Source organism: Peromyscus californicus, unplaced genomic scaffold (assembly GCF_007827085.1).
Source record: "Peromyscus californicus insignis strain IS unplaced genomic scaffold, ASM782708v3 Scaffold_18__1_contigs__length_77618521, whole genome shotgun sequence".
Classification (NCBI taxonomy): Eukaryota; Metazoa; Chordata; class Mammalia; order Rodentia; family Cricetidae; genus Peromyscus; species Peromyscus californicus.
In genome coordinates, this window is record NW_026294480.1 from 54,677,738 (window position 1) to 54,702,675 (window position 24,938).

A 24,938-nucleotide genomic window follows, 5' to 3' on the forward strand; every position below is an offset into this window, starting at 1 on the left:
GTGGAGGGGTAAACGTGAGCAACTCATAATGCTGTTATAGTGAAACTGTGATCACGGAACCCCTGATTTGCACCCTAACTAAATCCATTTTTTTAAAGTACAAAGCTATCCAAATATTAACAAGACAAAGAAAAGTTAGGTCGTTTCTGCCTCTCAGAAACTAAAAGCAACAAGAATGAGAAGCCAGAATGCCAGTTCCACATCTGTAAAACGAAAAGACCTAAGTGGGAAGGAGGGCTGCCGACTGGTCACAGACACTGGAAGACCTGAGCTTAGCTGTGGACTGAGAAGCCGCCAGAGCTCAGGACTCCGAAGCTGAGTGCAGAGCCAGAAATGAAAAACCAATAGTCCCAGCCCAGCATGGTGGCGCACGCCTTTAATCCCAGCACTCAGGAGGCAGAGGCAGGTGGATCTCTGTGAGTTCGAGGCCAGCCTGGTCTACAGAGTGAGTTCCAGGACAGCCAGGGCTGCATAGAAAGACCCTGTCTTAAACAAACAAACAGACCAATAGTCCCATTCTCGCACTAGCGGTATGAGGTCTTAGTGGTCAAGATTGTTTGGAGCTGACCAGAAGCTGAGGAGTAGATCTGAGCAAGAAATAACGCAGATTAATTCTGATTCTTCCAGGAAGTAGCATGCTGTTGAAGAGAGAAGAGGAAGGCTGTACTGTGACACATTTGGGTTAACCTCAGAAGCTGCTGAGAAGACAGTCTAACAGAGATGATTCACACGGAGATATGCTGTGAGAAGGAGAATTTCTGCTGAATGGAATCCAACCCTTGCCTCTCTCACAGAACCCCGGAAAACAAATAAGAATGTACCTTCATTTAAATTGCTTTTCAAAATCATAGGAACTATGAAACAATATTTTTTTTTTTATTTTGCAATACAATTCAGTTCTACATATCAGTCACGGATTCCCTTGTTCTCCCCCCTCCCATCCCACTCACCTTCCCCCCACCTCCCCCCCCCCCCCCCCATTCCCATCTCCTCCAGGGCAAAGCCTTCCCCACGGACTGAGATCAACCTGGTAGACTCAGTCCAGGTAGGTCCAGTCCCCTCCTCCCAGGCCGAGCCAAGTGATCCTGCATAGGCCCCAGGTTTCAAACAGCCGACTCATGCAATGAGCACAGGACCTGGTCCCACTGCCTGGATGCCTCCCAAACAGATCAAGCCAATCAACTGTCTCACCCATTCGGAGGGCCTGATCCAGTTGGGGGCCCCTCAGCCATTGGTTCACAGTTCATGTGTTTCCATTCGTTTGGCTATTTGTCCCTGTGCTTTATCCAACCTTGGTCTCAACAATTCTCGCTCATATAAACCCTCCTCATTCTCACTAATTGGAATCCCAGAGATCCACCCGGGGTCTAGCCATGGATCTCTGCATCCAGATCCCTCAGTAGTTGGATGAGGTTTCTAGCACGACAATTAGGGTGTTTGGTCATCCTATCACCAGAGTAGGTCAGTTCGGGCTATCTCTCGACCATTGCCAGCAGTCTGTGAAACAATATTTTTAAAGTGTGTTTTGAGGGATGAGAAAAAAGTTCTGGCCCAGTAAATGGCAGACAACACAGGTTCACTGTCCAACAGGTAAAAAAAAAGCGCCAAATTGTCATGAGTTATTTTTATGAATTAACTTTTTGTTTTCTTTATTTGTTTTTTTTTTGAGGTTTTTTGTTGTTGTTTGGTTTTTTGTTTGTTTGTTTGTTTTGTTTTTTGAGACAGGATCTCACTATGTAACCCTGGCTGTCCTGGAATTCACTATGTAGACCAGACTGGCCTCAAACTCGAAGAGATCTGCCTGCATCTGTTACCCAATTGCTGGGATTAAAGGCGTGTACCACCACATCTGGATTATTGATTAACTTTTTAAAAATTAATCTCTAGGCCTTAGGTGGTAGCACAGACCTTGAATCCTAGCACTCAGGAGGTAGAAGCAGACCTAGCACTCAGGAGGTAGAAGCAGGTTCTGTGAGTTTGAGGCTACCCTGGTCTACATAGCAACTTCTAGGCTAGCCAGAGTTATTGAGTAAGACTTGTCTCAAAAAAAAAATAAATAAATAAAATAAACTAGTCTCCATAAAATTAAACTTCACTGAATGAGCACAAAACATGGAGGATTATAATCATGGAGACCAGTCAAGTATGTCAGCACGTGCTGGTAATCTCAGCACTCAAGAAGCTAAGACTGTTGAATTGTGAGTTCAAGACCAGCTTGGGGTACAAACAAGACCCTGTTTGATAAAAGGGGAGTGGATAAAACATGAAGTCATATTTTTCTTTCTTTCTTTCCTTCTTTCTTTCTCTCTCTCTCTCTCTCTCTCTCTCTCTCTCTCTCTCTCTCTCTCTTTGATGTTTTTCAAGACAGGGTTTCTCTGTGTAGCCTTGGCTGTTCTGAAACTCCCTCTGTAGACCAGGTTGGCCTCGAACTCACAGAGATCCACCTGCCTCTGCCTCCCAAGTGCTGGGATTAAAGGCATGCACCACCACTGCCCGGCTTCATATTTTTCTTTATGTTGATGAAACTTGAGGTATCATAACCCATGGAAAACTGGAAAGAAAACATAAATTTACCAGTGTTAACCAGTGGGAAGTCACAGAAAGCAGTGTATACATTGTACATAGCATAACACAGGTACATAGGCTATAACTTTAAAACGTGAAAAACTGTACAAGTTAAAAAGATTGGAAATAGTTATTATGAAAGATAAGTTCAGGGGCTGGAGAGATGGCTCAGTGGGTAACAGCACTGACTGCTCTTCCAGAGGACCCCGGGTTCAATTCCCAGCACCCACTTGGCAGCTCACAACTGTCTCTAACTCCAAGATCTGACACCCTCACACAGACACATATGCAGGCAAAATACCAATGCAAATTTTAAAAAAAGATAACTTCATGAATGCATGATTGGTATCTTTCAATATAAGCAGTTAAGAATACTTAAGATATTCACTTGTTGCCCGGTGATACTGGTGCATGCCTTTACCCAGCACTGGGGAGGCAGAGGCAGGCAGATCTCTGTGAGTTCAAGGCCAGCCTGGGCTACAGAGCTAGTTCTAGAACAGCCAAGGCTACACAAAGAAACCTTGTCTCAGAAAAAAAAAAAAGATATTCACTTGTTAATTTAAAATAAATACAAAATTCAGAAGAACAGTCCAGAAATAAAGACATTGGCTTTATTTCATCATTGACAACCATCTCCTTACCAGAAACGAAAGTCCACACTTCCAAAAGAAGAAGAAATGACTAAGTGTCCTTGAACCTCTATGTAGACAGAAGACATCTTACTTGGAATTCCTGCCTTAGCCCTTTACCTTAGGGAGACACAGGCTTCTGTCATCTTTTAGTACCACTTTTGGGGTGTACTAGGATGATGTAGTCTACCTTAGCTTGTACAGTGTCACACAATAAAGCATGTGAAGCATCTTTAAAAATGCGGATTTTAATAAATGTTATTGACTCTTAAGAAAATAGACCAGGAGATGTAGAGCTGACTCGGTAGTTAAGAGCACTTCTTGTTCTTGCAGAAGGACCCAGGTTCGGTTCCCAGGACCCACGTGGTGGCTCACAACCATCTTTAACTCCAGCACCAGGAGATCTGATGCCCTGTTCTGCCCCTCATTGGCACTGGGCACACATGTGGCACACATACATGCATGTAGGCAAAACATTCGCACCTGAATCTTTCAAATTTTCTTTTAAAAAATAGATAATCTTTTAGGCAGGAAGGTTTATAAGTTAAAAACAATTCAGGCTGAAATTTAAGGATTTGGCTTTTGAATTATGTATTTTTGTAAGTCTCTGTGTGCATATGGACACAAGAGAAAAGTGCCCGCAAAGGCCAAAAGAGGGTGTCAAGTCCCTTGGAGCTTGAAGCACAATGATTGTGAGCTGCTGGACTTGGGTACTAGGACCCTAACTTGGGTCTTCTGAAAGAGCATTATGTGTCCTTAACCACTAAGTCATCTGTCCTAGGCTGGAGTTTAGTAGAAGTCACATGTATTTACTGCTTGGAATAGTAGACTACTACTAAAATCGAGGATAAAGTATTAAATAATAATTTTTACACAATTGACAACAGCCAAATTGTCATTGAAGAGAAAAAAATCAAAATGAAAAAACATCTTTTTGTTTGTTTTTAGTGCTCAGAACTGAACCTAGAGTCTTGTGCATGCTTGTCAAGCTCTACCACTGAGCTACATCCCCAGCCCAGCAAAATATTTTCATTTTAGTTTATTTTCATCATATATCATATACTCATCACCTCACTAGTGATGTTTGCATTTTTCATATCAAGCATCCAAACCAGACTCATATGTTTGGTTACAGCAAGAACCTTTAACCCCAAGGCTACCACCATTTTTTTTTTTTAACATCCGGGTAAAATTTCCCCTTTAAATGTTAAAGCTCATCTGTTTTTAACATTGACACAAAGCAAAACTTGGAAGATACAAGAGTCAATCTCCTTTTTTAGACTGTGTAGCCCACTGTGAGACTGGGTCTCACTGTGTAGCTCTGGCTACTGTGGAACTCACTGTGTAGGCCAGGCTGGTTTTGAACTTACAGAGAACCATCCATCTGCTTCTGCCTCTTGAGTGCTGGGATTAAAGGCCTGTCACACCCCACCTGACAAAGACTTCAAAAATTTTTTAATTATGTATATATGTGGAGTCCAGAAGAGTGCATCAGATCTGGAGCAGGGGTTATAAGGTGCTATGAGCCACTTGCTGTGTGTGCTGGGAACCACACCCCAGTCCTCTGGAAGAGCAGCACACACTCTTAACCACTGAGCCATCTCTCCAGCCCCTCACCCTCAAGCTCAAGCTCCTTTCCTTCCTTCCTTTTTTTTTTTCTTTCGTGTTTTGTTTTGTTTTGTTTTGTTTTGTTTTTTGAGACAGTGTTTCTTCCTCTGTGTAGTCCTGGCTGTCCTAGAACTCACTCTGTAACCAGGCCAGCCTCGAACTCACAGAGATCTGCCTGCGTTTGTCTCCCTAGTGCTGGGATTAAAGGTGTGCACCACCACGCTCGCTCAGCCTGCCATGGTTTTTCTACTGAAGATGTGATGCATCTTGAATCTAGTGGTGTGCTGGGGATGTTTAACGACCTGCCATCATCTACTCCTATAACCTATTTTTCACATCACAGCAAGATGGACCTTCTAAGCATTTGGTCATGACATTCCTTTACTGAAAACCCTCTGATGACCAAGGCTCTGAGAGCCCTATCAGAAGAGTTCTTCCAGGCCCTCGGTCCTCTAGCCCTGGCCTTATTCTCTGCCTCATTTGCTCTAACTTACACTTGCTTTTCTCCCTGGCGGGTTCTTACAGAACCCACAAACTCCTTCTCTCTCTTCCGATAGGTCCACGTGGATACGCTCTCTGAAACAGCTCCCTTGTTCCCTGTTCTTAACAGTGTTAACTGCTTCCAGTTGATGTGTTGATTACAATGCAGGTACTAGTCTCAGAGTTTTACATGTTTTGATTCATTATAGCAACTCTTTGAAGTAGGTACTATTACCCCTACTTTACAGCTGAGCAACCTGAGTCAGACACGTGGTTAAGCAATCCTCCTAAGGTCAGAGAGCTCATAAATGGCAGCCTGGATACTAACCCGGGCAGCTTCATTTTAGAACCATTCCGATATGGTCCCTCATTTGTCCTTTAAAAAACAAAACAAAGCAAAAACTTATTATTGCAGTGAAGGGGGCTAAACTCAGGTCCTCACATGTACTAGGCATGTGCTCTACCACTGACCCCATTACAAAGCCCCACCCCACCCCCAACACCCTTTTGGAGACAGGTCTTACTAGGGAGCCCAGTCTGACCTCAAATGTGTAATCTTTCTACCTCAGCCTCCTGAGTACTGGAATGAGAAGTGTGCACAGCAGAGGGGCGGTGGTGGCTCACGCCTCTAATCCCAGCACTAGGGAGGCAGAGGCAGGCGGATCTCTAAGTTCGGGGTCAGCCTGCTCTGCAGGGAGAGTTCCAGGACAGCCAGGGCTACACAGAAACCCTGTCTTGAAAAACAAAAAAAACAACAACAAAATAGAAAGGAAGGAAGGAAGGAAGGAAGGAAGGAAGGAAAGAAAAGAAAAAGAAAAAGGGTGCACAACATTCCTGGCCCACATTACTTTTTATTTGAAAATTATATATGTATCATAGATGGACAGTGTGGAAAGACTAACATGCATTATCTCACATACTTATTTTCATGTGTGTAGTAAGAACAATTAAAATCTATTCCTGGGCTTGGGAGTTATAGCACACTTGCTTAACATGAGCTAGGCTCTGAGTTAGATCCTCAGCACTGAAAACGAAAGGTTCAGTGATTTTGAAAAGTACAATATATTGTTATCAACTGTATCCACCCTGCATGGACTATTTCACTACAACACTATACTGCTGTTTCAACATTTGCTTATGTTTTAACATTGTACTTATCTATCAGCCTCCTGGGTATCTACTCACAGACATTATACTGTGTATTCTCTTGTCTAGTCCTTCTGGCTGTAAGAACTCAAAACAGGATTCATCGGTTCTCTTCACACACCTAAGATAGGCCAACACACAACAGGGACATAAGAAATGTTTGTGGAATAAATGGGCAGCTAGAGCTGCAAGTTCTTATAGTCCAGTCCAAATATGGAAGCCAGGCACAAAGTGAAAAGTTCTAGTTGTTGCATTTTTGTTTTGTTTTTTTAATTATTTTTATTTTATGTTCATTGGTGTTTTGCCTGCATGTGTGTCTGTGTGGGAGTGTCAGTTACCCTGGAACTGGAGTTACAGATAGTTGGGAGCTGTCATGTGGGTGCTGAGGATTGAACTCGGGTCCTCTGGAAGAGCAGCCAGTACTCTTTACCACTCAGCCCTGAGATGTTGCATTTTCTTGTTGTTGTTGTTGTTTTTCGAGACAGGGTTTCTCTGTGTAGCTTTGGAGTCTTTCCTGGAACTTGCTTTGTAGACCAGGCTAGCCTCGAACTCACAGAGATCTGCCTGCCTCTGCCTCCCGAGGGCTGGGATTAAAGGTGTGTGCAACCACTGCCCGGCTCATGTTGCATTTTTAAGGAGAGAAGAAACAAGAACATCTGCTTCCCCATTAACAGACACACAGGAACACTGGTCAAATGCACATACCTGCAAGGCGAGAGCAAAAACGATGTTATAAACAAAGGATATGGCTCTAGTCTCAGCTCTAGACTACTCCACTGAAAGGCTGCATCCATCAGTCGCATGCACAGAAAAGAAACAGAAGGGATATTATAGCAAGAATAATGTTTCAGTGACATTCTTTTCTTGGAAGGCATATTTGAAGACAACTTTGAACAAAGGAAAGAAATGTTTTTAGCTGGCATGTGGGAGGTAGGAATAAAAAAAAAAACCAAAAAAACCAACAACCTATATTTATGGGCCTAAATGGGGAAGAAAGAAGAAAAAATAAACAGTTGGTGACAGTGTATGTTCTTGAAACACAGTAAAGAAAAAAATATATAAAGGCAGATGTCATCTAATAGGATTTTAAACTAGGACCCAAAATGTCAATGTCATTTCCTTACTTTTCATGTTTGTGTGTGTGTGTGTGTGTGTGTGTGTGTGTGTGTGTGTCTGTGTCTGTGTGTGTGCACATACATGCTCCATAGATGCTCTTGACACTAAGCTAAGTAACCCTAGCCTTACTTCCTGCATTTGAATCTAGTCTGGTTGACTTTGAGTGCCTGCCCCCCCACCCCCCCCCACCCCCACCCCTGCCAAAGGGTTCTGTAGACAATGTGGTGGTTGTCCTTAAGGGTTTTAATGGACAGCGGTAGGTACAGCCATAGGCTGACTTGATTTTCTGTTTCCTCCTACCTATAAAAAAGCTTTTTCTTTTTCCTTCCTCAGAGCTTTGGACTGAACCCCCTCACCCCACTTAACCAGCCTTACACATATTAAGCACATGCTTTACCATGGAGCTGCATCTTCAACCCAGAGGGTCCAGTTTTTAATACAAAGTCCTCAACCCAGAGGGACCAGTTTTTAATACAATAGCCAGATGTCCTGTTTAGGGTGGGTCAGCCCTATATTTTTATTAGACTTTGAGTTTTTGAACAATTACACTTTAGAGCTGACAGTAAGGAGACAAAAAAAAAAACTTTTTAAACAGGATGTTGTAAATAAATGTCTTTAAAATTTTATGGGATCTTTATTAACATTTATATCCACATCATATCAAAACATGTCATACCTACATTTAGGGAGAAGGAAGCCAAAGAAAAGATCTACTTATGGAGAAAAGGTAAAAACTGTTGAACACAGACCCCACCAGTTTAAAACATATATATGTATATATAATGAAAACCAGAAATTAAAACCCTGGCTCCATGTTTAACTTTCTCCTTAATGCTCCCTCTTTCAGCGTGTCTTGGTGCTCAAGGTCTCACTTCCCTCAGTAACACTTTGCCTATGCCTCTCTGTGTGTTCATGGTGGGGAAGTGGGGGGTAGGGCAGAGGTCAACCTTGGGTATCCTTCCTTGGGCCACGCCAGTGCTGGGATTATAAACTATAGCGTCGTACATGGCTCTTTTTTGTGGGTTCTGAGGATCAAATTGTGGTCCTGTGTTTCGACAGCAAGCGTTCACTGACAGAGTCACCTTCCCAGCCTGTTCCATTCCTTCTTCACGTGGCTACATTTACAACAGCTTCCCCCTGCCCCATTTACTTGTTTTGAGACCTTAGACAACTCTTAATTTCCTGGAGCATATTTTCTCAGTACAGGAAGCATCTGAAGTGACATGCCAATATGAATTCTTGCCTCTCCCAAGGAAGGAAATACATGTGAAGATACCCCCAGAAAGGTGCACACGTTTATAGACAGTATTTTAGTGGTGTTTACCTCAAGTAAATCATTAAAAGACAAATACACAATTTTCATATTGAGACTCAAGTTGTATGCCAAAGGTCTTCTTTTGTGGGTAGAAATTTGGGTTATAATACTGAGGAAAATGGGTCTGTGGAGATAAAGGCAAAAAACTCCAGGAGAGGGATGAGGAGGAGAGAGTGCATAAGTTCATGTGCCTGCATATACACCCATATTCTTCCTAAACTGCCTCCTAATTCAAAAGGCCAGGTAGAAACAAATGAAGGAAAACAGGACGTCTATACCACCACTTCTATGGCTTAGGGATCATTGAAGAGGGGGGACTGGAAAGACTCTAAGAGAAGGGCTTCTGAAATGCTGTCTTCTGGGCACACCACAGTTCAAACCTCACAGCAGCTGTGGTTGTCTGCAGTGGGCCTACACAAGACCAGGTCTACCAGCAGTCCATCATGCAGCACTCAGGAGGCAGAGGCGGGTGAATTTCTGTGAGTTCCGGGCCAGCCTGGTCTACAGAGCAAGTTCCAGGACAGCCAAGGCTACACAGAGAAACCCTGTCTCAAAAAACAAACAAACAAACAAAGGCCCCACCATTCCCACTGAACTACTGGCTACTGAAGGATTTTAGGGGAAGGGACAGTCATTGTTCAGCTGTGTGTCCGCTGAGGACTCTAGGGATAGTAGAGACCTCGAAGAATTCACAGATTTAATGAAGGATGCGTTTACTACGCAGAACTAAAAACAGCATAGGAAGCTGTTGTTTCTCTGACTAATTACTAAGAACTCCAGGATCCAATGCAGAGTTCCAAACCCATGGTCAGGCAAATGATCCTGGCTAAACTCAGTGGACTAAAACAAAAAAAGACTTGGATCTGGAAAAGGGACTTGGAGGGAGGGATATAGGAATGAGGGGAAAGGGTGAGAGTTACACTAATCACAGTGTACTTTATACATGTATGAGTTGTCAAAGAATAAATCAATAAAAATGTTTTAAAAAGAAAACCAAAAAGATCTGGGTATGGTGGTGCATTGCACACCTATAATCCTAGTACTTGGGAGGCTGAGACACGACGATTGCAAATTTGAGTCTTGTTTGGGTTACACAGAAAGACCAAGGATGAGCCTGGTGGTAGTAGTGTGGCACACCTCTGACCCAGCCCTCAGGAGACAGAGGCAGGTGGATCTTAGTGAGTTCGAGGCCAGCTTGGTCTACAGAGTGAGCTCCAGGACAGCCAGGGCTACACAGAGAAAACCCCGTCTTAAAAAACAAAGGGGGAGAGAGAGAGAGAGAGAGAGAGAGAGAGAGAGAGAGAGAGAGAGAGAGAGAGAGAGAGAGAGAGAAGAAAGGGAGGGAGAGAGGGAGGGAGAGCAGACCATATTGAGAGCTTTTATCACAAGCCCTTGCAAAAACAAGCTATACAGAAAATCTGAGTGGAAGAGAGAAAAAAGAATGAAGCTAAAACAGTTTCCAGAAGCTGGCAGGAGAGAGCGAGAGAGCGAGAGAGAGAGAGACGGTCCGTGTGTGTGTGTGTGTGTGTGTGTGTGTGTGTGTGTGTGTGTGTGTGTGTGTGTGTATGCCACTGTTTAATTAGGGTTGCTTTCGTGAACACGAGTTGGAGACTGTTTTGGAGCAAGGGCAACCTGCTAGTGACTACACCACAGAGGAAAGGAATCTCCTTCCCTTAGCAACCACCTTGCCAACGGTCCCTCAGGAAGAAACTGGAGACTCATGAGCCTTCCTCCCATCTACTACGGAATGTTGACAGGGCTCCATCTATGCAGACAACCATGGCTGCTGTGAGTTCACGACCGCATGACCCTGGTTAAACTCAGTGGGTTTTTTAATGCACTCCTCCCCATCCTCGGGCACTTCCAATCTTTTCAGGACCTGTTCCTTGATGTTTCCTGAGCCATTCAGGGACTGCGTGTTCAACGGTCACTGTCTCAGCACGTTGACCAGTTATGAATCTCTTCAAAACCTGTTGCTCACTACAAACAGAAGTTCTGGTCAAGGCTGAGAGCAGCTCTAGTCCATGGGAATAGATACAAAAGAAGACAGTTGACACCGTGTTCATTTAGCAAAACAATGGTAGGTTCCCCCGAGCTCGAGATCTCCCTAGCCATGGACTTTTACAGCATCAGGCAATGACTCCTTGCTGTGGAGCAGGCTTCAAACCCAATCAAGCCCAGAGTTCTGGAAATTGAAAACTGAAGCGCCCGGCACAGGCAGCTGCCGCCAGCTTTAGTGAAGGCGTCTTGGTAGATGGTACCACAGTGATGGAATGCAAGGGAGCAGTAAGCAGTATCTGAGGAAGAATTCACAGGAGATGCCTGGCTTCTTTATAGCAGTCCTTTTTTGCATGAACTAATCCAGTTCCATGAGACCTGCATTAATCCCTTCCAAGGGTAGTGCCCCGATGGCCTGATTATTTCCATTAGGCCCACTTCTTAAAGGTCCAAGTATCTTAACCTCACCATCCTGGAGACTAAGCCTTCTGACATGAACTCACGGGACAGGACCCGTACTCAAGCCATACCAACCAGACTCAGATCCCTGTCCAGGCTCCAGAGGATCTTTAAGGACAACCACATCTACTTCCCCCATTCACAGCTCAGCCAACAGTGCCTCTTGCTTGGGCTGCACTAGCGTAATTCCTAGTGTGGTTCACTCAGCTAGGGAGCTAGCCAGCCATGGAAAGTCACTCTGGCCACCACTATTCACGGATCCCCAGTCCACTGTGCTAAAGGCCGATAACCATAGTGAACCCAAGACAATTTCTTGTCACTCCTTTATGAGAGAAAAAGAAAGGAGGAAAGACTGATTTCTGTGAGCGGACCCTTTGGAAACAATGAACTCCTCTGAAATTCGGTTATTCATTGAACACGCATGTGTTGTTACCACCTGTGCGCCAGGTCCACACACTTTACCGAAACTTTCATAGTCCCCACCATGTCGGATTTTGATTTTCTTTTATTGTACAAATGCTCAATAAGTAGCTACTGAAGGGAAGGGCCAGTGAAAAGCATTATTAAAGAACATCAGGCCCAATTAAAGAACATCAGGCCCAGTTACTTTAAACAAAGAGAACAGGAATTGCTCTTTACTTTGGATATTGTCATTATACTAAAATAAAATTAAGTACTTAGCAATTATTAGTCTAAACATTGTTTTCATTTTTCTATCTTATTCTTATCTCTGTCCCTTTTTGTGTATTTGTAATTTTAATGTACTTACCATATCATCTTCCGCCTTTCCACCTACCATTTATGACAAACACTTATGAATGTCTTTACGCTCTTATTGCCTTTGCGACTCTAATTTCGCGCTTAGTTTTGAAAGTTCTGTTGGGTTCTCTGTGGCCACTAGTGGTGTAAACCCCTGAGCCTGTCGGGTGTGTTATGCTTCTTCCACAGACAGCAAGGTAAGGGAGCCCTTGGGGGAAAACACATCTCATTCTAGAGGAAGGGATGAGGCCACCTCTAATGGCTGCCAGTCCCAAGTGACCCGAAGAGAGAAGTGTGCCTGGCTGCATGATCAGCACAGAGGCGGCTGTGCAGGGGGCGGCGTTCAGTTCTCTTCTGCCATTGGGGCGGCTCGTTTCTACCTCTCAGCCCTCAGGGTGCAGCCTGCCTGGCTACCATCTGCTAAATCTTTGTTTTTTCTGTTTCGCATAAAGCCTTTGCTTTCAATATGCTTGTTCTTGAGTAGGGAGAGAGAGAGAGAGAGAGAGAGAGAGAGAGAGAGAGAGAGAGAGAGAGAGAGAGAGAGAGAGGAGAGAGAGAGAATATTCCAGATTTCAGAGATGTGTCTTTTCCTCTCCTGCTCTTTTCCCTCTTGTTATTGTTGAGTATGAGTACCGAGAAAGATCCCTGCACCTGCCACAGGATGCTGCCTCGTGAGGGGAATAGCAGGGAACGGGTCCACATGAGCTTTTCCTGTGCCTCTCTCATCTGAGGAATTAGTGAACTGTATTTATAAAATTACATCGAAAACAAATGGGGAAATGTTGCTTTACTTTATGGCCACTCCTCTGAAATGAAACTAGTTCTCAACGTGGTTATGAGGAAATAGACCTTGCAACTAAATGTTGACTAATGTGCTTTGAGCTGTAAGCCGGATGGGAAGGTCATATGCATACCACGGAATGCAAAAGTGGACGTGTTCTATTGCCTAATAGAACAGGCCTTTGAACTTGGACATAAGCCATATTTTATAAACCCAAGTTCTGGACTGATTTCATGTAAATTTTCCCTTCTCTCATTTGCTACCACTCATTATGAGTTAACAGCCCAGGAATGCTTTGGGCTATAATGTCTACGCTTGGGTAAGAATCTAATGGGGAACAACAGCCTCTCCCCAGAAACCAGCATGTTTATGGCAGGTGTGATGAAAAATCCTAAGTGGAAGGAAAAATCTGATGAGGATGCCTCAAAACAGAGGCTCAAAAGTCGAGCCCCTTGAACAAAGGAGACCTCCCGATAAAGCATATCTTCATCACTTTTTTTCAATTTTATCTTAGTTTTACTAAAACTGGTACTCAGTAAAAAGGATGACCGAGCCCGTAAGAATTCGTTTGAAAATATTTAAACTAAGGTGAAAAGTTCAACCAGGCAGAACTTCATACTTTTATAAGGTATAGGATTAGCATCAACTAAAGAGCAAGTGTAAAAGCATGGAGCTGCTTCCTAGCCAAGGACTCGGCCACCTTGACATGTTTATGACAGCCTTAATGATTGATTGAGTCACCAAACATTAACTGAGTAACTGTCAGGTGACTGGTATCAGGTGGCAGGAAGAGTTGTATATTGTTGTTAGACCTGCTGGCTTTTAATAATAATTTCAAAGTCTATTTGGGTTAAAAAAAAAAAAAGGTTAAGTGTGTAGATCGATTATACTTTAAGGCATTCGAGTGAGCTACCCACTCAGGGCCTTAACTTGGCTAGAGTAGCTGCGCATCCCTGGGAACGTCACTGAAAGGACAGAAGGTGACGGATGCCACCCACATTCTTCTTGTATTATGCCATCTTTACTGAAATTCAGCCACCTTAATCACTGTTTATAAAGTTCTCCAACTTAAATACCAGGTAAATTACCAAACAATGAACCTTACGAACTTGAAACACACAGAGGAGTATTTAATTTACCTTCACGGCAGACATCCTTGATATCGATGAGACCAGAGTTAAGAACAAAATGGTGGCCTGGGTAGCAGCCACAGCTATTTGTGAGCACTCAGCTAAATAGTTGTAACCACAAATTAGAACCTCAAGAGAAGGCGAATCTGTGCTTGACACTACTGGGAAACAACACTTTTTGTTGTGCAAGAACCCACTGCATTCAAACTGAGAGGAAGGGTTTGGCAAGTCACCCTTCCGTTCTGAAAGCTCTTCAGTGGCTCACATCTGCCTGAATTCCAAAGCTGCCTGCTTCTGATGTGGGTAGTCGTTCCATACCTCCCACAAATTTTCATCGCGTTTGCAAGTTACCTTTTAGTTTGAGGACAGAGGGGAAAAGACATAGTTTTGTTGGGACCTGAATAGTGTTGGTCATGGGAGAGATTTATGGTTGGGGGTCGGTGTTTACCTTTAGATCACCATTAACAGAGTCTCCTGTGTAGGTTTTCTTTTGATTGTGTGTGTGTGTGTTTCTCTTTCTGTGTCTCTCTCTCTCTGACACACACACACACACACACACACACACACACACACACACACACACACAGAGTCATTTAATGCCTAGAACTCAGGAGCCCTTCTTGCGTCTAAGGGGGTAGCACCAAGTGATATTAGGAACTGGATGTCTACCTCTTTTGCAGGGTGCAAGTTCTTACTCCTTTTGGCAGGATTTTCTTACCTCTTCAGCATCAAGGATAATCTAACTAGACTGATGGCTTATAGAACTAAACCAAATATTTATTTTAAAGGAACAGAAGAGTTAACATATAAAAAACAAAAACAAAAACAAAAAACGGCAGAGATGGCTCAGTGGTGAGGCGCATGACTGCTCTTGCAGAGGACTCCGATCAATTCCATCACCCACTGGGTGGCTCACAATTGTCTGTTATCTTCAGTTCCAGGGGATCCCACAACCTCTTCTGGCCTCACTGGGTACCAGGCACACACATGGAGCACACACCTAACAAGCAGACAAAACACTCATACACATAAATCTTCTAAAGTAGCATATGAAACCAGCATTTCCCACCATCAAACCACAAATACCATGGCCAATCTCGTTTCATCTGTACCGTAGTCTTTTGCCTCACTGCTATGAAATACTTTAGAGCAGATCATAGATGTCTTATCATAACATGAATATTTATGGAGGATATCCATTATCTAGTTATCTTTTTACATTTCATCCATATGAAAGACAATGCAAGGTTTTTACTTTCAGGGAGGGAAATAATTTCCCATGAAGAAAGTGTTATCGTGTTCATGTTTGAAAACAAGATCTTGGGAGGCGCGGTGTGCATACTGTAGTTAAAACTACACTAAATTATTTGTGGAGCTTGGCTTTGTAGATTTTTGACCTGGCTTAATGAACTTGAGACCTCTAAAGTTTTTGCTTTTGGAAAGTAAGGCATGCAAAAGGGATTTAGTTTCTCCATTAGGCCGAGGCATGTTAAAACTTGTGTCTTTTCCCTGAGTGTACAAGTTGGTAAGATTACCGTGGGCTTGGTGAACAAGCCTGGAAGGGTCACGGTTCGGGTCACGCCTGCTCTCGTCAGGCGGTCCAGGCTGGCTGGCTCCCTTGTGACCGGCAGCAGCAGTGCCTGAGTCTTGCAGGCGACACTGGGCGTTTCCTCCCTTTCCGGCCTTGGGGAGTTTTGTTTTGGATCTTACTTCCCAGTCAAGGAAAGGCTCCCTGTTGACCAAAGGTTTCCCAGTCTCCTCGGGGTGGCCAGCGGCCAAGTTTCCTTACTCCCAGCCTGCCAAGCCCTGGGTCTTGTTGGAGATCCTCGAAGGCCCGGGCGCTGGACTCACGAGTGGGCGGGGCCTCCTTCGCTCCGCCCCCCCCCCCCCCCCTCCCGGGGCCTGTGGGTCGCCCCGCTCCCGCCAGCCGGGGCGCCTCGCAGAGACTTCAAGTTCTGCACATTCCCAGCGAACGCTCGGACCCGGCCGGGCCGCGCGCACGCGCACTCGGGGCGGCGGCGCCCGGGAGCTCGACCCGCGGCGGCCGCTAGGTGGCGCATGCGCCCTGGAGGGCGGAGGGCGGTCTCTGGGAAGAAGGCGGCGGCGGCGGCGGCGGCGGTGGCGAGAGGCGGGGGCGCCGTGGAGGCCGGTCCGTGTTTACACAGCGGCGGGCGGGTGCGGACGCGGACGGCGGCGGCACGATGGTCATGGCGCATTTCGTGGAGAATTTCTGGGTGAGCCGAGGGTTGTTGGGAAACGCCGCGGGCTTCGGCTTCTCCCCCGCGGCCTTTGCGTGCGCGGCGGGCGGCGGGCGGCGGCGGCGGCGGCGGCTCTGGAAGCGGCCGAGCGAGAGTGTCCGCGGCCCGGGGACTGCCCGGCCGAGTGCCCGCGGGGCCGAGGCTCTCCGGTCACCGGGTCCTCCGGGCTGGCAGCTGCGCGGGGCGCCGGGGCTGGCAGCTGCGCGGGGCCCGGGAGCCGCGCCGGGGACTCCCGAGGGCCCGCGGCGCCGGGCGGGGACAAAGCGCCGACGGGGCGTGCGCGGCGTCGGGCGCGGGAGCCGGGCGCCCTGCGGGTCTGCTTCCCGCGGCGCAGGCCCGGAGCCCCGCGCAGAGTCCGTGCGCGGGCCGGCGATCGGGCCGGCGATCGGGCGGGCTGGGCACTTCCTCCCGGCCGCGCGGCTCGCTGGGCTCGTGGGGCTGCGCCCAGGACTTTGCCTCCGGGCCTGCTCACAAAGCCCGTGGAAGTTGGGTTTCAGGGACCTTCCTCCTTCTCCCCACACTCCTCTGGTCTGCCTGCGGAGTGCGGGCGGCGTGCAGTTACGGTTTGCCCGAGAATGGCAAGTACAGGAAAGTAACGTGTTTACTTGGGTATCTTGGCCGGACTCGGTTTTTATGGTCCGACAATTTGCACATACCGCAGTTTCTGTTTGGTAAGGTGTAGAAGTGTTGAAAGGCGTCAGCTTCCAGTCACACCAGCCACTGCTATCTCAGGTTCTTAATTCTGTCTCAAGCATGGGCTTGCTCAAGTAATACAATCACTTCATAGTTACTTTTTCGAATGATAACTCGTTTCCCACAAACATCTGTACGCCGTGGTGTTTTTTAAAAGAGCGGTTTTTATTGAGGTTCCTTTTCCATGTGTACAGTGCATGCATTTAAAGTGCATATTGTGAAGAGTTCCTCATTGTTTTGTGCAGACATCACCACAGTCAATTTTAGAACAATTTCATAACCTCAGGAAGAATCCTGTACGCGTTAGCAGACACTCCCAGTTTGCCCCTAGCCTCAGCCCCTGAGCCACTGATCTTTCTGCTTCTACAGATCTGTCTTTTCTGGACCCAGCATATAATGGTGCTCTTATGACAGCATTGTTTCACTTACTACAATATTTTCAAAGGTAATCCACGAGATAGTACATGTTGGTATTTCATTCCTTTTTATGGCCAAATAATATTCCATTCCACATTTTCTTTATCCATTCTTTGGTGATGGATGTTTGGTACCCATCATAGCTATTCTTTGTTTATCATGAGTAATTCTGCTGTGAACACTTTTATACACGTTTGTCAGAGCACATGTTTTCATTTCTTTTGGGGGTGGAATTTACTGGGTCATGTGATTAACTGTATTTGCACGTGATTAGCCAGAGGGCCAAGAAGTAGATGGTAATTGTATTACTAGTTAGTCAACTGCTAGACTGTTCGTCAGAGAGGTTGCCGTGGTGTCCAAATGCACAGCAGTGTCTCGGGTATATGCTCACCAATACATCTTTTGTGGTATAGCATGATGATGGTGGACATTAAGTATCATCTTGTGTTTTTGATCGGCGTTTTTCTGTGGCTAATGATGTTGAACTTTTCTTGTTCTTACTGCCTATTTTAAGTATTTTTCTTTGGATAACTGTGTAGATCCATTGTCATTTTTAAAACTGAATTATCTTTATTGCCTTTTTGTTATTATTGAATTCTTTCTATCTTCTGGATTCCCCCACCCCACCTCCGCTCGCGAACTTGCCCACTTTTTTTTTTTTTTAAGATTTATTTATTATATATACAGGAGAGGGTGCCAGATCTCATTACAGATGGTTGTGAGCCACCATGTGGTTACTGGGAATTGAACTCAGGACCTCTGGAAGAGCAGTCGGTGCTCTTAACCTCTGAGCCATCTCTCCAGCCCGCACTTGCCCACTTTTTAAAGACAGTTTCCTGGTTTTCTGATCCTCCTGCCTCTGCCTACCAAATGCTGGGAATATAGATGTCTGCCATTTCTGTCAGCCCTGGGTGCACATTTCTTTTTTGTTTTTGTTTTTTGAGATGCGTCTATTTACATAGCCCTGGCTGTTCTGGAATTCACTATGGAGACCAGGTTGGTCTTGAACTCAAGATTGCCTGCCTCTGCTTCCCAGGCCGTGGGGATTAAAGGCTTGACTACCATTCCCGACCCTTAGGTGCACCTACTTACCTCCTTTCCATCCTTCCTCCCTTTCTTTATTTTTTAACGCAGTGTACAAGCTTTATTTAACAAAAGCAACAGGTAAAGTAAAACAGACACTTATCAAAAAAAAACTACAAGAAAATTGATCTTTAACAACTTAACCTACTTGCATTGAACTTGCATTAATCTAGTTGCATTGAACTCTTGCTGTGAAAAACACAGCTCATGCACAGGTATGGATGAAAGATCTGTGCATTTTTCAAGTATTCACTGAATATTACCTTGTATGCACATATACATTTGAAAAAGATTAGGTGATCCCCAGGTGTACTTTTTGTTTTGTTTTGTTTTGCTTTGCTTTGTTTTTTTGGAAGAGGTCCTCTAAAGAGAAGAATATGTGGTTCTGGCTCATGAGTCATGTAATGAACTCATTCTACATTCTATTGGACACTCAGTCTCCATTCCTCTTCAGATGAGTGTTTGGTACTTGTGTGGAGAGTTCTCTGGGTAACATTGACTGCCAGGACCCGTAGTGCTTGTCAAAGTACTTGCCTGAGTACTGATCTGCTTGTGGGCCATCCCGCTTGTGGAGGAGAAAACCGGGTACAAGGAGCTCCAGCACCGCCTGAGGTCATTGCAACGACTCAAAAGTAGGTGGTGTGGAAATACCTTTCCCATTCTGAAGACCGTCTTTTTATTTTATTGGTAACATCAGTCCAGTTTTTAATTTTGATGAAATCTTGGTGAAGTCCATTTTTATGTCACCTCGGCTTTTGTTATCCTAAGAGGCTTTTGGGTACCCTAACTTACTCCTGTTTTCTTATAAGGTTTCATAGTTTAAGCTCCTTATTTCCTTCTGTGATCCATTTGAACTTAATCCTGTGTTTTCAAAGAAAGAGTCCAGCTTCATTCTTGGCAAGTATATGTTTATTTGTTCCAGCATCTTTTTTTCTTTTTTTTAAAGTCTTCTTTCCTCGTTGGGTTTTGGTGGCATCTTTTTCAGATATCACTTTACCATGAATATATGAGTTTATTTTTGAATTCTCAGTTTTATTCTATTGTCTACTTTATGCCAGCTGCTACTATACTGTTTCATACAGCTCTGTATGAGGAGTCAGGAAGTAGGAAGTAAGTCCTACAAGTTCTTTTCTGTTTTAAAAGAAGGTTTTGGTCATTCTGGGGGTTCCTTCCATTTCCATAGGAATTTTAGGATTACTCCATACACTTTAGTGGAAACTTAGAACACTGTTACAAAGATTGGGATTGATGTTCTTAAGCCAGGTGAGAACAGCTTGGCTGGTTAAGACCTGTCTCCAGGCTTGATCCCCAAGACTTGTGTAGTAGGAGGAGAAAGACTCCCCAGCTGCCCTCTGTTTGCCTTGGCAGATAGGCATCCCCCACACCCCCAGGGAGGCAAATGGAATTTGAAAAGAATAGCTTTCCTTTTGTTGTTGTTTTTTTGTTTTGTTTTTCAAGACAGGGTTTTTCTGTGTAATCACCCTAGCCGTCCTGGAACTTACTCTGTAGACCAGGCTGGCCTCGAACTCATAGAGATCCACCTGCTTCTGCCTCCCAAGTGCTGAGATTAAAGTCCCCACCACTGTCTGACTAAGAAAAGGGTTTTTTTTAAAGACTGGTTTGTGGGCTGGAGAGTTGGCTCAGCAGTTAAGAGCACTGACTTCTCTTCCAGAGGACCTGGGTTCAATTCCCAGCACCCAAATGGCATCTCACTACTGTCTGTAACTCCAGTTCCCTCACACAGACATACATGCAGGCAAAACACCAATGCACATAAGATAAAAATAAATATTTAAAAAACATGCTAATGTTTTTAAGTTTATTAACAATTCCAAATTGTCTCCTGCTGTTTCAGAGTTTTTCTGTCAGTTGGACATTAGTGTGCCTTGTTTTTGCCTATTTTAGAGAATGCCTTTCTGGATATTTTTGTACATGTTTTTCATGCCTCTTGTTTGACTGCCTTAATAGAGGAACACGAATAATTGGAATACCTGCAATCTAACTTATGTTTCAGTCTTTGTCTTCATTTCTGTTATTAGGAACAAATAGTCAAATAGACTAAAAATAGGTTGCCTCTATTTCCCAGAGTGGAATTGGGACTGAAAGTTCTAAATCAGAGCAGTAAAGGCTCCCAGAGGAGGCAGAAGGACCTAGGAGAGCCTAGGCCTTACCTAAGCAGCTAGCTGGAAGGGTCTCAGTTCTCTGTGTTAAACATCTTGCAATTTACATAGTCCAGGGTCATTTGTGAAGTAATTCCTTAAAGTAGAGAATTTAATATTTATTCCCTCCAGTATGTAGAGTGATAAGAAAATAAAACTTGTCAAAGTTCAAAACATATTGTATATGAAACACACACACACACACACACACACACACACACACACACACACACACACGTAGAATCAATTCAAAAACCTGGTCAACATGAGGTAATGGAAAACTTTGAAGTTTAAGTTTCTAACCAAACAACCTGTGAATGGTATTCTCCCTACATCTATAAAGACAGACCTTTTATTGTGGCATTTTGTTAGAGGAAAGCTTGACTCATTGAAACACGTTTCAAGCTCTCTTGAAAGCAGCACATCCTCCCTTTTTCTTTATAGTTTTTCCTAACTGAAACTGCTAAATTAAAAATTCCTTAATACTGTACTTTAAAGAAAAAAACATGCTCGAGACTTCCTACATAACAGATGTTTTGTTGCTGATAAGTCTGTTGCCATAAAGCATACTGCTAGTTGATAATCAAGCTGAAAATATTTTTCCTGTTAAAAGTAATCCACATCATTGCTCTTAATATGTACAAACAAATGTTAGCGTTTTAGCAGATTACATAACTTTAAAAGGGTGCTGTCCAATATTTTACTGTCTCTTAGGCTGCATCTTGCTCAGGAAGAGTTAAGTACTAGTTTATAATACTGAGATTATCTATAAAAACACTGTACTATCATCATTAAAATGGCTGTTTTTGTATAAATCTAGATTATTCATCAGTAAAAACATTAAAGGAAGTAATTCCACAAATAATAATTACAGGAAAATAAGCATGACAGACTTGTATTTAATACATTATAAATATCATTTTACACAGTAAACCTAGTCTCTGTAACATGCCACATATTCCTTAGTGTATGTTACTTTATAATAAACAATAAACATAATGTTTTGAGTTAGGAAACTTTCTCCAGAGAGTGTCTCATTCAACAGCACAAATTGACAGATAGTGGTATTAGGTGTTTTGATCCCAAAGCTGTTCCCTTTTACTCTTTCTGTGTAACCCGTACACAGTCTCATTGGCATCATCAGACTTTAGTCTTAAATTAAATTGGAGCACTTGGTTATCCACTCTCATCTGCAGTTAATATGGATAAATATGGGAGGATTAAAATGCTTCTAGAAAAATCTGTACTAGTCTATTCATTGGACTTTGGAGTATAAACCTTTATTATATTTTTGTTTGATTGTCAAATTTAAATCTAGTATTGCAGATGAGAGATTAATACATTTTGGGTTTTTTTTTATTCCAGTTAAAAATTTAAAAATATATAACTTTAGAAAAGTTTGATATGGGCTGGAGAGATGGCTCAGTGATTAAGAGCAGTGGCTGCTTTCCTTCCAGAGGACCCAGGTTCAATTCCCAGTACCCAAATGGCAACTCACAACTGCCTGTGACTCCAGTTTCAGGGGATCCAACACCTTCACACAGACATACATGCAGGCAAAACACAAATGTGTATGAAATGAAAATAAATAAATTATTGAAAAAAGAAAAGTTTGATATGACTGTGGAAACCTAAAATAGAAGCTTGTCTTCTTATTACTTCAAAGTTATAAATATTGTAGTTTGGTATTCTTGCTTAGAATATGATCCCATCAAATGATGTACTAAAATTAAATACTCTACATATGTGGACGTATATGTATAAATAAGTAGTTTTTTTTTTTTAAAAACTCTTTGGGGGCCTGCCACGTAGCCCCCAAATAAATACATGGAGACTTATTCTTATGAATGCCTGTCCTTGGCTTGTTTCTAGCCAGCTTTTCTTTTCTTTGCTTTCTTTCTTTCTTTTTTTTTTTTTTTTCTTTTTTGTTTTTCGAGACAGGGTTTCTCTGTGTAGCTTTGCACCTTTCCTGGAACTGGCTTTGTAGACCAGGCTGGCCTCGAACTCACAGAGATCTGCCTGCCTCTGCCTCCCGAGTGCTGGGATTAAAGGCGTGCGCCACCACTGCAAGGCCTAGCCAGCTTTTCTAACTTAAATTATCCTGTTTCACCTTTAACTACATTTGCCTCTGGTCTGTTTACCTTTTTTATTCTTTTATCTTTCCTTCTTACTCCATGGCTGGCTGTGTGGCTGGGTGACTGGCCCGTGGTGTCCTCTTCTCCTTTTCTCGTTTCTTGCTCTCCTCTTTAGATTTCTCCTCCTGTTTATTCTCTCTGCCTACCAGTCCCACCTGTTTCTCCTGCCTCACTATTGGCCGTTCAGCTCTTTATTAGACCAGTCAGGTGTTGTAGGCAGGCAAAGTAACACAGCTTCACAGAGTTAAACAAATGCAACCTAAAAGAATGTAACACATCTTTGCATCATTAAACAAATGTGCCACAGCATAGATGAATATAACACATCTTTTTTTTTTCCAAATATTCTTCTTATTTATTTACATGTACGTGTGTATGTCGGTATATGTGTGTATCTGAGGTTAGGGCCATCCTCTGGAGCTGGAGTTACAAGCATTTGTAAGCTACCTGATGTGGGTGCTGGGAATTGAACGCGGGTCCTCTGTAAGAACAATACATGTTCTCAGCAAGTGAGCCATCTCTCCAGTCCTGAATGTAACACATTTTAAACTAATATTCCATAACAGAAATGTTTACTGTGTACTACCAAACTTGCAAATTATTTTATATCTGTTGATACGTAAAAGGTGCAAAAAAAGACTAAAATATAAAATCTCCCTTTTTCTCCAGCTGGTATGTTCCCCCTAAACACAGTCACTTATTTCTTTTTATCATTCCAAAGAACCTGTACACATACAAGCATATGCATACACAAAGTGACGTGTGTTAGTGTATGACTGTTTAAGTAGTTAGCCATACCCAAGTTGTTATCATTGCAACAAACGGAATATCCAGCTACAGATTCAGTTGACTTAGTTCAATTAGGCTTGATTAGTAGACATTCTAAAATTATAGTATTTTTAAGAAAGACTTTTATGTTTTGCATTGTCTGTACTATGTTTATGCAGTGCCCACAGAGATCAGAAGAAGGTGTCAGGATATCACTATGTGGGAATTGGAATTCGAACCCAGGTCCTCTGTAAGAACAGCCAGTGCTCTTAACTGCTGAGCTATCTAAATAGTTTTTGAGATAGGATCTCACTTTTTTTTTTTTTTTTTTGCTCAGGCTCACTTTAAAATAAGACAAAACAAATAAAAGAAAACAAACCTGACTCTGTGGCCCAGACTGTACACAAATTCATGATCCTTTTGCCTCAGCCCCTGAGTGATAGGATTACAGGCATGTGACACTGACTTTTTAAAAATTAAATTTTAGACTGCACTGAATTTTATCGTGAGGTGCTTAGAATTTTGAAAAGAGTATTTTATTTTGTATTTTTGCTTAATCTCAGGAGAAATTGGAAGTGAAAAATTGATGTGATTTAGTCTGCTTATTTTTAATTCAGAGGGAGGACTTTTAGAACACTGGCATTAGGAAGGATACAGTTTTAATATGTGACTTAATTTCTGGTCTGTAGTCTCACTGTGTAACCCTGGCTGGTCTGGAACATGCAGATCCATCTGGAGTGCAGGATTAAAAAGCCTGTGCCACTGTGCCCAGTCTAAACTTTTTAATTAGAAACTTCAAAGTTACTTTGCTTGTTTACTCTGTTTTAGACTAGAAGAAGCCTGAACATTTTCAGTGACTTGACTTTATAGTGTATCTTTTTAGCTAAATTTCAGTTTAATTGATAATGCCAATCCATATGCATAATAAAGTCTTATTTTCACTAAACTGAATGTGGAATAATACATGTCAAACTATTAACTGCAGTCTTGGGAAATGTGTTTTCCTTTTAAAGGCTTGTATGATTCTAAGAATATCTTTTTTGGGTCTATCAAATGCCAGACAAGCACTCTGCCAGTAAGCTACACCCCCAACTTGATTTAAATACCTGCTTTGCTTGGTATTTTTTTGTTTTTGTTTTTATGTTTTGTTTTGTTTTTGAGACAGGGTTCTTGCTTTGTAGCTCTTTTGCTGGCCTGGAACTCATCCAGATCCCCCAGCCTTCCAGAATGCTGGGATTAAAGGCATTGCTCTCCCAGCCCTTAGATTGGGCTTTAATAAACTGAATTCTCCCAGGACCTGATCAGTAAACAGTGAATGAGAGTACTACCTCTGTGAGATGCTTTGAGATCAGCAGATAGAGATCCCATCTGTGATCTGAGGATTTCACTTGCCTAGCATGCACAGTGAAAAATCTTAATTTCATCATAACTGTCTTTCT

The 24,938-nt window shown here is 43.2% G+C and overlaps 1 protein-coding gene and 1 long non-coding RNA gene across 2 annotated transcripts in view; one reads left to right on the forward strand and one right to left on the reverse strand.

Annotated features, from left to right (window-relative positions):
• Positions 1 to 2,443: 2,443 nt before the first annotated feature.
• On the reverse strand, positions 2,444 to 15,907 carry LOC128113638 (uncharacterized). Its single transcript, XR_008219566.1, has 3 exons — positions 15,522 to 15,907; positions 7,134 to 7,212; positions 2,444 to 2,551 (listed from the first exon to the last, which is right to left on the reverse strand). It is a non-coding gene; the product is annotated as an uncharacterized LOC128113638 (long non-coding RNA).
• Positions 15,908 to 16,029: 122 nt separating this feature from the next.
• The window catches only part of Fcho2 (FCH and mu domain containing endocytic adaptor 2), a 100,770-nt gene continuing 91,861 nt past the window's right edge, over positions 16,030 to 24,938 (forward strand). The window contains 3 exon segments of the mRNA XM_052743461.1: positions 16,030 to 16,062; positions 16,064 to 16,173; positions 16,175 to 16,220. Of these exon segments, the coding sequence (XP_052599421.1) occupies positions 16,045 to 16,062; positions 16,064 to 16,173; positions 16,175 to 16,220 (174 nt within the window). The 5' untranslated portion in view covers positions 16,030 to 16,044.